This window comes from Leuciscus leuciscus, assembly GCF_965113295.1.
Source record: "Leuciscus leuciscus genome assembly, chromosome: 15".
Classification (NCBI taxonomy): domain Eukaryota; kingdom Metazoa; phylum Chordata; class Actinopteri; order Cypriniformes; family Leuciscidae; genus Leuciscus; species Leuciscus leuciscus.
Genome location: NC_138739.1, coordinates 23,080,855 through 23,092,507, shown reverse-complemented (window position 1 = coordinate 23,092,507; position 11,653 = coordinate 23,080,855). Strand labels below are relative to the sequence as shown.

At 38.4% G+C, this 11,653-nt stretch overlaps 1 protein-coding gene across 2 annotated transcripts; it reads right to left on the bottom strand.

The window, feature by feature from the left end:
• Positions 1 to 607: 607 nt before the first annotated feature.
• enc3 (ectodermal-neural cortex 3) lies at positions 608 to 10,350 on the bottom strand. Of its 2 annotated transcripts, none has more exons than XM_082139776.1 (3): positions 10,173 to 10,350; positions 7,322 to 9,136; positions 608 to 2,355 (listed from the first exon to the last, which is right to left on the bottom strand). In XM_082139776.1, the coding sequence occupies exon 2, from the start codon at positions 9,127 to 9,129 to the stop codon at positions 7,360 to 7,362; it is 1,770 nt and encodes a 589-aa protein (XP_081995902.1). In that variant the 5' UTR covers positions 9,130 to 9,136; positions 10,173 to 10,350; the 3' UTR covers positions 608 to 2,355; positions 7,322 to 7,359. The 2 variants fall into 2 exon arrangements, with proteins under 2 accessions (XP_081995902.1, XP_081995901.1); XM_082139775.1 differs by having other exon boundaries at positions 608 to 2,364; positions 7,338 to 9,136.
• Positions 10,351 to 11,653: the final 1,303 nt, after the last annotated feature.

Sequence of the window (11,653 nt, the reverse complement as noted above, 5' to 3'; positions counted from 1 at the left end):
ATCTACCTTGAGAACAAGGCGTTGATGTTTGATTAGTGGTCCTACAACCCTCTGAAGTGACTTCTGGATTTTGCTTCTGGATGACTCATAAGGACATCTGGTTAGTTTCTCAACAGTTCATTTGAGAGAAATGTTAAATTTTTGTAATACATTTTCCATATTAAAATAAACAGTAGATTGGCTTCATTTATTTGTCTCTTTCTCTCAACAGCCAGATCTCTTCCCCTACAGTCTTGGCAAAGGAACGCAGTCTGGAGTCTCGTGCCATTCGTTGGCATTTCCACTAATCACACCTGCCCAGGAATGAGTGGAATGAGGCTGGTGCCATGACATGTACCCACACACCCTTTCAAGAGTCGTGTCTGAAGACGACCATCTCTGAGCGAAAATAGCAATGTGAAGTCGTAAAGGTTGTGCACAGAAATTGAACTTTACACTGGAAATCGCTGTGGTTGAAATCAACTGGGTGTGACTGACAATTTCAAGATTCCAGTGTATCTAGCGAGTTATGATTATGAAAGGTGTGAGACATTCCTTGTCATTCAGCGGATCATAGTCATGCTAATCCAAAAAAATCCAATCCTGGTGCCACAATAAGAACGCTTGCTTAGCATTTTCACAGATATTTTATTTTAAAAAGTCTTAAACACACTGACAGATGTTAGAAACAATATTTGGCATTGAATGTCCAAAACAAACAAGAAGTATCAGGGATATAAAAATTTTTTTACACAAATTAAGACATTTCACAACACAACATACTTCAATGCAAAACAGTTCGCAAACGCAATATTTAGCTGGTAACATGTCTCTATCTGTGCTGCTTTCTTTGGCCTCAGGCAGCACATTCTTACGTTTTACGTTTAAGAAAAACACCCTTATGAGTGTAGATGACCGTTCAACAGTGAGAAGGACAGCGTCTTAATACAATGTGCAAAATCTACTTTAAAAAAATACAATATACTTCACAAAAGAACAATCAAGGCTACATGTACAGCAACATTTAAGACGTTTGTTAGGTTTTTGTTCACTTTGAAAAGAGTTGAAAAAATTGAACCATTGGCACAAAACCATTAAGGAAAAAATCCCCCGCTTTAGTAGTTTAACCACCTGTTATTCACATTGTAAACTACACATTCCAAAGTTGAGTGAAAACTACTATTATGAATAAAGAAAATAAAGCCTATTTTAGGACCATTAAGAGTTTTTTTTGCATAGCATCATTACTATTAAGAAAATGTTTCGTCATTACCGCAATTTGTCCAGACTTAAGTATTTATTTTTTAAATCGGTATACACGTATATTTGATCATTTCTATCATTTAAATAATGTATTCTTGTTCTTTTCCATTATAGTAACCACTTTTTTGCATTACGGTAATGAGAATTTGGGGGGAAAATCTGCTTTAATTGCCTTGAAAATATGAATGCAAACAATCTAAAAACAGGCTAAATATAATTTCTTATTTGGTTCTTCTTATTTTGCATTGTAACATTATTTTATGACAATTAGGTTCACATTTACACCTTACCGTAATTTGTCCAAGATTTAAGTACATTCTTGTAATACATTCTTGTTTTTTTTTCATTATGGTAATGACTTTTTGCATTATGGTAATGAGAATTTGGAGGGAAAATGTGTTTTAATTGCCCTAAAAATAATACTGCAATGCAAACATCCAAAAAATAGGCTTCATTTTCTGTATGCAAATATAGATTTATTTTTTTATTTTTTGGGGGGGGTGAAATATGACCCAAACTTGTCTATTAGCTCAGCCTGGCTATTCGTCTAGTTCTATTATAACAAGAATACAGTGCTGATCAGAAAAATGTTTAGAATGTGTGTAATATATTCAAAAACATTTGATATAAAAAAAAATAAAAAAGGCAGCACAGCCTTACTAATTATTCAACCGTTTTGGGTTCATTTCCTCTTTCAAAGGTCACCCGAATTTTACCAAGAACACAATGAGCCCCGTTTCATGCATGAAGGTGAGTAACCAGAGGCAAGAGTTAATAATTACTTAAATAATGAACGCAGAGGATCCGTGTGAGTGAGCGAGACGTTGAAGCGTGGCACCTCAGGCTAAAAATAGCCTGGTTTAAATAGTGAAGTCTAGTAAGAGTATGTACACGTGTTCACAATGCTATCCGCATCTCTTTTGGGTCGCATCTCGCCATCAGAACTGCGGTGACCTGGGATGGGTGCCGGTTGCCATGGTTACCATCCCGACTGACCTAAGGCTTGGTTTCCAGTGAAAGGTCCATGTGAATGTGAAGGAGGAAAAGCGCCTCCCCCTCCCCCGGCATTCCCAAGCCTCGTAGGGGGGAAACTCGGCTGCATTCCAGAGAACGCTGAAAGATCTGAGGATGGAAAAACAGGGAATGAGTTACACATGTTGAACTTTACATGGTTCGTTCACCTACAATCCTTCACATTAGTTTAAAAAACTGAGTGCATGACAAAACTAGCATTTGCTTCATGGTATGTATATAATATCAATGCATGTATATGTATACAAGCACGTACTAATGAGATCACGTTCGGTATGTTAAGCCGCTTTTCATTTCAAAAGAGCTTTAAAACTTGTACTATAAAATTGTTCTTGCCCTGTTAAACGTGTTTCATCCCCTGAAACATGTAGGTAATGAGATCATGAAGTTCACTTGTGCCTAATTCCCACTTTTACAACATGTTTTTCCACAACCTATAAAACAAGCTGTTCCTTTAGATGAGTTTTTGATCATTTTACTTTAAGAGTGTAGGCTATTTTGTCTTTGTGGTTGCATTGGGAACGTGTAAACCGTTTTGACAGAGGCTTAACCAATAGAGCAACATGGCATAAAAAATGCAGATATATAATACAAGAATTTAATTTTTAAATAAAATAGTGTTATTAATAATATAAAATGTTTTATTTTATTGTTTACATTTTTTTAATATTTTTATACAAATAATTGAATGCTAGCAAATGAAAAATATATACACAAAGATGCTGAAAAATGTATGTGCGCAATGTCCAGTTAGGCCGATTACAGCTCTCTCAAGGAATAAGGCTGAGTCTCCGATTGACACCACTGAAGCTGATTTAGAGTTTAATAAGGTTATGCGATGTAAAGTCTAGATAATACTGTGAACTAACTGCTAAAACTAGCCAGCTGATCCTTTTGCACCCCACCGTGTCTCTTGACACCACACCACAACACGTGTCGCCATGTGTCTGTTGGTGTAATTAAAGGCTTGAACCCCTTTTTCTAAATCAATAGCCTACTGTTCTTGACATGATGCATGAGGGTCACAGTTCAGTTGTGGACATAAAAAAAACAGTAAATTAAAATACTGTTTGGATGTGAAAAGTCATGCATGGACGTTTCTCCCAATATTGCTGATGCCTGTTTTTCCGTTGTTGAGACGATCAACACTCCAGCAGCATTAAAAATACTACCTGAGAGCTATCACCCTTTCACAAGTACAGCAGCTTCACAGCCAGTTATATTTAAACATCAGTATTTCATTCCATTGTGTTATTTCTGGGACGTGGCAGACACTTTAATTTAAGACATGAAGCGATGCTGCACAAACGCTTGGGTGAAGTGAACAGCGCTTCAGTGTTGCGTAACTAACGCTCGAGCAGCGCTTATATCCATCAGCGTCAGTGGTCTCACCCTTCCCAAACCAGCAGCAGAGCAAGTGACCTTTGAACCAGTTTGAAGCCCTTGGAAATTCCATTAAAGCAAGTCTAAAGACCCGAACGCATGCCTGGGATTCAATCAGCTTGTGTTTAATAGATTGTATAGGCTTGTTTTCATCACACAGCCTTAAACTGGAAATCCTTCTTGTTTTTCTTCATTGCATCTACTTTATTCTTCCAAACTCTGGAATTCACGACCAGGTTTTATTAGGCATGTCAACTACATGCTAAAACACACCTTTCAGCTTTTAAAGTCTTTGTATTCAGAGTATTATTTATTTATTGCATTAACATTTTTTTTTTTTATTCATTTGTAAAGCACTTATGCATTTGCAAGTTACTATTTTCACAGAATAAATACTACTTTTTGTACTTATTTATTTTGGTGCTAAATAAATGATTTATCACTCAAATCAAATGTATTTATTTTTTATAAATGGTGAAACAGGAATTTTTCATTTTAATTAGTAAGACTAAAATAAAATAATAAAATATATAGGGTAGGCTAGCCTATTTATTAATCAAATTCATTTCTTTGTTTTTTTAATTAAATATTATAGTAAAACTGGAAGAAAATGAAACTATATATCAAATTCATGAATAATATGGATTTTAAATAAAAATATTTAAGTCATATTAAACCAATACATTATTTTATTTATAATTGTTTTTCATAATTAATAAAACTTTAAATAAATACGACAATAAATAAACTTGAATAATAAATATTAACCACGTTCATTCATGTATGTATGATAACCCTTAATACAAATTAAACAATAGGCTATAATAAATAAATAAATATTTCTTGAACTGAAATTAAGTAGCTGGTTTAGCTCCAGCTCTTTCCCGATGGCTTCAGTATCTGTAATGAGGGTCACAGCAGGGCTGAATTAATGACAGCTGTGTAAACTACTGCGTGAATTGATCTGTGCTCGGATCAATCCCGAGTCAGCACCTTATTTATTAGGAAACGCCCTTTGCTTTGCATTATGAGCCGCCTCTCAATACCCTGGCAATGTTTAGCTGAGAGCGGATCGTGCGGATTAGTTTACAGGCTAAAACATTTGGTGACAGGACGGCAGCTTAAATCTTACTGGCATTTTACTTCACATTTTATTGTGTTTATGAGTTCTAATTGCTCTATAAGTGATCAAGAATACCGGCTCTTTTTAGTCTCTGCGCCCCCGGCTTGAAAGACAAAGGCAGTTTGTATGCTAATCGCAGCCTTTTCACCTCATCTCATGTATGAATATTATGCAATTCTGATTAATTACTACATCAAGCGAGTTCGCGGCTGAATGACCTGTTTGATCTATTTACGGCTGGTAACCAATTTGAGGCCTTTGTATTATTCAATTTCTTTCCGCGGGTCCTGCTTCCGCGGACAAAGAAGTGAAAAATGTCCATTAACTGTATGCAGATCCAGCCGCGCCGCGGGGCTCGAGAGACGCGGAGGCTCCGCGCGCGTGTCGGTTAAATAAAGGCTGGCCGCAGCTGGCAAAATAAAGGATCTTTCTGCTGTTTTAAAAAGAGCTAGCATTCATAAAACATTAGTATTGACCGTGACGGTCACTCTGGTCCGCCTCCGTGAATAATAAAACAGTCAGGAACTGACCCTTGACCTAGATCAGGTGTGTCACACAACAAACAGAGACTCATATGGTGTGAATTGGATAAGTGCCAGTTACTACAGCCTGCTCTGCAAGACCAAAGAATGAGAGGATCTTGATAACTTCCTCCATGGTGCTCATGTTACAGTTCGGATTACTAGTCTTGCCAATTTGGCAACATTAAAGTTGCCTGAAGACTGGAAACATAATTCATCTGTAACCAGCTATCTTACAGTACCACATGGTATACACTCTATACAACTTCTTTTAGTGAAACGGTAGGCATTCTGGGACAATAAACAATGCAAATTAGTGCAAATGCAAATAACCTCATCACAAAGGGCCTACTTTATAGTAACACAAATTTTTATTTTGCATTCAAATGTGTGTAAAGGTCTTATTTTGGTACTAAGACAAGACTCAAAAAGAGATTAAATATCTGATATTTCATCCAGATCATTGCCAGTACTGGAAAAGGAAGTGTAATCAAGCACAGTATAGTATTCAGTACTGTAAGCCTACAGTTGTAGGTCATTATATATATATATATATATAAGTCTGCATGCTGTGCACAGGCATACTATATTAGAAAAGTATAGCCTACTAGCATGCTATTTCAAACATATCCCGAGTTAAACCACAATCGAGGCAAGTATTCCTTTTAGCCTTACGTTGACATAGGAAATAGATCTGTGCTTGTCAAATCATTTCATGGGGTTGTTCAAGTTAATAAACAATGCATGTAAGGATTAGGTTGGGTTAGAAAAAGCATACTAAGTATGCTGGGTGAACTGCGTTCCAAAGTATTCTGTACCAACTCAAAGTCAAACAGTGACTCACTGTGCTGATATGTAATGACAATAGGAAAGAAACTTATCTGCGTGACTGGCTGGTGAGAAATTATCTGAGAGTTTAGTGCAACGTATCTTCGATGTACTCTAATGCATGTTGGTTTGTGGCAAATATGAACATCAAAAAAAAAGAACGTCTTCTCTATTTGTTTTCCTCGCCCCTGTTACAAGATGACGACTTCTAAAGCAACGTGTATTTTTAGTTTTAAGCTGCTGGCTGCCAAATGGTGCAAAATATAGCTGCACCCTATTCCACATGCCTCACTCCAGCATTTCTGACAAGGCTATTCTGTGCAAAACTCAATGGCGAATTAGTGATATTCAAAAGAGCTGGAACTGCAACGTTTGCACTCAAAGAAGGATAAAAGAGACTTGTCAGCTGCAGCGGTGCAGATCTGAGGCCTCGCAGGCTCTCTTCAGCCCGTCTCCACCCAAACCATCTGTTTATTATTGAGGAAGGGCAAACAGCAGTTCCTCTAGGCGTCCTTCCATTAAGTGAGCGCTGAGCTCAACAAGCTGCGAGTGCTTAACAAGGCGATGTGTTTTAGAAGTTGAACTTGCGCAAGTTTTTAGCACTACAAAAATTCTTAATGTTTTACAACAAATAAAGAGCAGGGTCACCTGACAAGTTGAAAGGCTCCTGTCTCCATCCTTGAATCTTCCTGCCAAACATTACGCATCACTCTCAAATAAACACGCCTTCTCTAAACATCGATGATCTGTGGGAAACCATTATTTGAGTTTGTTATCTGTCTGGCTACTGTGTACACTTGTGAGAACAATAAGCCCTGACATTTATATAAAAGAAAAGACAGAAGATTTGTAAACAATCCAGGGAAGCAAGACCATACACTTTTTCAGTGGAGCAATGTGCAAAAAAAATGGTACAGGCCTCGCCATTGGCAGGACTGCAAGAATGAACCTGATCCCGTTCTTGCTGGAAGCATTTGGGAAAGCTTGTACGCCCCAGAGAGACGTGTTTTACTCAGTAATTTGTGCTGCCACATTCCTTAAAACTATTAAGAAACATTTCATCTTTATTTGACATCCAACAGCACTAATTACGGTTAGACATTTCTCATTGACAAACAAAATTACTGCTTTATACATCTGAGAGGGCAGATGTATACAAAGCAAATGTTGTCAGTTGGTCCAGGACAGTGACATTGGACAATACTCACCAAATAAGAGTTGTATTTTTCTTCAAGATGGGAGGTACTTCCAGGTGCTGACAAATGCTGTTGGGATAAGCGAATACGGTATGCTTGTTATGCTATCCCAGGAGTCTGTTGAGGGGTCATAGCAGTCCAAGGTTTTACACCTCTGTGCTCCAAAGTATCCCCCGACCACATACAGGCGATTCCCTGACGCCACTGCATGACAGCTGATTCTCCTTGAAGTCACGTCACCAAACTTGGTCCACTGGAACGTCTCGCTATTGAAGCGGTACGCGGAGCTCGCCGAGAACTCAGTATCTCCACCAATGACCACAACATGGTTCCCGACAACTGCTGCCGCTGTGTAACGCCAAAGCTGAGGACAAGTGGCCGGGACAGTCCACCTGTTCTCACAGGGGTCGAAGCACTGAACTTTAGGATACTTGTCCCTGTTGACACTAGTCCCTCCAAAAGCAAAGAGTTTGTTTTTGGCCCCTACGACAGCAGCATTGCTCACACCCTCTCGAAGAGGAGCTACCAGTGTCCACTTGTTGGATTGGGGGTTGTACTGCTCCACTTGTTTCAGGGACACAGACGGGGATGCAGGGAACGACCCTGCAAGGGATGTGTGTCCACCTACTACATACAGGATGTGGTCAAGTTCTGCTGAACCATGTCCAAATCTAGCGACGAGCATCGGTGCAGCTTTGGACCATTCGTCGTGCAAGGTGTCATAGACCCAAACGTCTTTTGAAGACCCGTTTTCAGACCCTCGACCACCCGTGACATATACTTTACAGCCGATTGCGCAAGCACTACACTCTTTGCGAGGGCTAGGAATGTCTGTTTTGGGGTTGATCTCTTTCGCCTTGTGATCAATCATGTATACTTTGTCGCACATGAACGTTTGGCCTCCTAGAAGCAGGAGGGCTTGGCTGACCTTCCGGGGTTGGGCGCAGAAACCCGTGACAACTCCGTCGTTCTGCAGGATCTTCATTTTGCATCGGACAGCGTCTTCTACAATCTCACGGCCCACCTTGTGTCCCATGACGAGCTCCTCGGATGCGACATTCTTTAGCAGGTAGGACTCCGGAAGTAGAGCGAGGCGAACGCAGCGCAGAAGGTCAGGAAGATCCAGATGTCTTCTCCCAATGTCTGCTCTAACCCAATCAATAACGGCCTCGTACACAATGCTTTCATCCTCAACCTCCAACTCCTCGCTAAAAACAAGCTCCTGAACTTTATCTTTGGGCAGGCTTAAGAAGTCCTCAGTGTGGTAGAGATTAGCGAAATTTGCCAAGCACATCCGCCAAGAAAGTTCATACAACCTCTGGCACTGATGAGCATCGGACAGAAGCATCATCCCAAGACAGTTGGACGGATGCAGGTTCTTCTCCAGGAATTCTGCAGAGGCATCGCGGATGTCGTGGAACTGGAGCATGTCGCCAGCCTCCAGCAAAGACTCTGCGTTTTCCTCGTTGATGATCACACGGGCGGAGTAGGCATAGTCAAGCAGGAGCTCCAGAACCTCTGGGTGCAAAGAGTCGTGGAAGTTGACCTCGGCGTCTCGGCTCTCCTTAAGGCCACCGCTAAACATGGCCTCAAAATAGCGGCTACACGATGCCAGAACCACCCGGTGGCATGGGAATGCTCGATGCCCAGCACGCAGGACTACATCCGTGAAGACATGTCGCTTGCGGAGGAGATTTAGGTGGGTAAGCAGGCTGTCTGGATGTGACGTTTTGTGGAAAAGATGGATGTTCATGGACCCAGAGCTTGACCTTGACTTTCGGTTCTCGTGATTACTGACAGACATCTTTGAACTGGATAAAAGAAAGAAAAAAGAAAAGAAAAAAAACAATTAAAACCATTTCCTTTCAGATTCCCATTATCATCTCAAATCATCCGTGGACATTCATTTGATATTACTCAGAAGGCCTATTGTTCAGCAGTGTTTAAAAATCCTTAACATATAATTAGACGTTGGATACATCATAGTTAGGGCAATTACTCTTGGAACCAACCATATACTTGGACGACAGTAAACCCATAATCGTTTGTTAAACAGCATTTCGTTTACCTTGAGATTGTTCAGTACAAGGGTTAATGATTTATGGGAAATGAATCATCGCCTTCCTCTTTGATCTCTGATAAAGTTACTGCTCTCTATCATTTCATAATTTCAGTTACGCATAAAACAAAGTAAATTGCATAGGAGTATGAAACTTAATTGTCTAACAATAGTACAACAGTGAACTAAAATGACTACTACACCACTGTTAAATAAATAACATTTCCATGTGTTTTTTGTATTTTAAATACTGGTCACATAATAAGGCCAGCGACCAAATCTTTAAAAAGCCTTTAAATAGACACCAAAATGTTTTTTTTCCTAAGATAGATCAACCAAGATACCAATGACTTTGTTATTATGCCAGTCATAAAATAGCAAAATAAAAAAAAAAAATAATAAAAAATAGGCCTACTGTCATGATAAAATATTAATATATGAAAATTCCGCATGAATGTACCATGGTTTTACAGTAACGATAACTGAAGTGACTATGGTCAACTATGGCAACACGTGCATATTTTTTTGCCGTTTAAATAACTTTAATACAAACATATTCTATATAGTTTTCTTTTCGGTTAAAAAAAAAACTTTACATGAAGAAATGGACATGACGTTTACTGTAGCCTATTTCGCAATGTTTTTAAATATGTAATGTTAAAATGACAGGTTTTCGACAGACAAATCTACTGAGTGGTCCAATACAATCCATGTATATGCTACTACACGCTTGAATATTGTAACATTGTGTCGTGTAACCAAGTATGAAAAAAGTAGCATGAATTTACCTTTCCTTTCGTCGCACGGACTTGAACAGGATGCATTCGACTTTTAAAGACGCGTGTTACTTTAAGACGTCTTGAAAGATTTCAGTAGTAACATTTCTCGTAATGGGATCAGTCTGAAGTGTGTGAGATCCGCCTGTTACACGCTGGGGAACATTACTACTGTGACTCGAGAATCAGTGAGTGAGTGGAGTGTGGATCTCACTCGCTCCTCCTCTTTCCGCATGTTAAATGTCCAACCCTGGCGGAGGAGGTGATCGCAGGACATTTTTTATTTCTAGTAATGAGAAGTGTTTGGGAAAATTAGTGAGCATTTGGTGTGTATGAATGTGCACAGGTACTGAGACACATGCTTTTCATGTTTTTAGATTGTGAATGATAGGAACGTCTCACTGTGTAAGCTTTCCACAGATAGCAACAACACTATCTCTTTCTTCTTAAGAAGGTCATATTGCAGTTATGCATAAACTATTTGCAGTCACACTTCAGTTTAAGGAAAGAAATTCGCCTTTCTTCAATTAGAACGTGCCTTTTTTAACAAGACTTTATTATTATTATTATTGGTAAAAAAATAACTCCAAAAATAGACTAGCAAATGAGATTTTAAATACGGTACAACTACATTGTAGGCTCAAATAAATTCAATAGTAATAATGTTTACTTAAAAAAAAAGATTTTAAAAAATCAGTACGGTGTTTGTTGACTTTACCACTTTATACCATTGCTGTACCATGATACCTCCAGATTACATGCTTTATTGAGCCTCTTTCATTGAGGTATTTAGTATCAATCCACAATGTTTTCATTCCAACACAGTTATGCCAACAGGAAGCGCATGATGTTTTTCTTTGCATGTTTCATTTGTCCAGAACGGTTGTTGTACAAACATCACCAGTGAATTACTGTGAGTGAAGACTTACTGTACTGTGTGACTGTTAATTACTGTCAGACCCCCTGCCAACACTCATTCATCTTCACTCAATTAGACATGAAAAACTTGTTCATGTCTAATAGAGTTATTAGAGCTTAAACAGCCGTTACTGTGTCAATGCCCTGTTTACACAGTCCTCAACACCAATTATATCTGACTTTCAAAACAAAACCCTTTTGGCTGGTTTGACATTTTAACTTCCACAATGGTATATTATATTATATTATATTATATTATATTATATTATATTATATTATATTATATTATATTATATTATATTATAATTTATTTATTGATGTATTGATTGATTGATTGATTGATTGATTGATTGATTGATTAAAAAAAACGAAGAACAAATGATAAACTAATTTCTTTACAGCAATATAGTGGAAGGTAATAGTGGAATGATCTGGTGGAATGTAGCGGCACCTATTGGACAGAACTCATGTTGCAATAAAGCTGAACCCATAGAAAACACAAATCGTTATTTAAAAAAAGGAGATTTATACCAGACGCAGAAATTGCAAAATTACAACAACAAAAAATTATTAAC

What these genes read in the sequence shown, in the direction of transcription:
- enc3 (XM_082139776.1), bottom strand. Translation starts at nt 9,129, where the DNA reads ATGTCTGTCAGTAATCACGAGAACCGAAAGTCAAGGTCAAGCTCTGGG.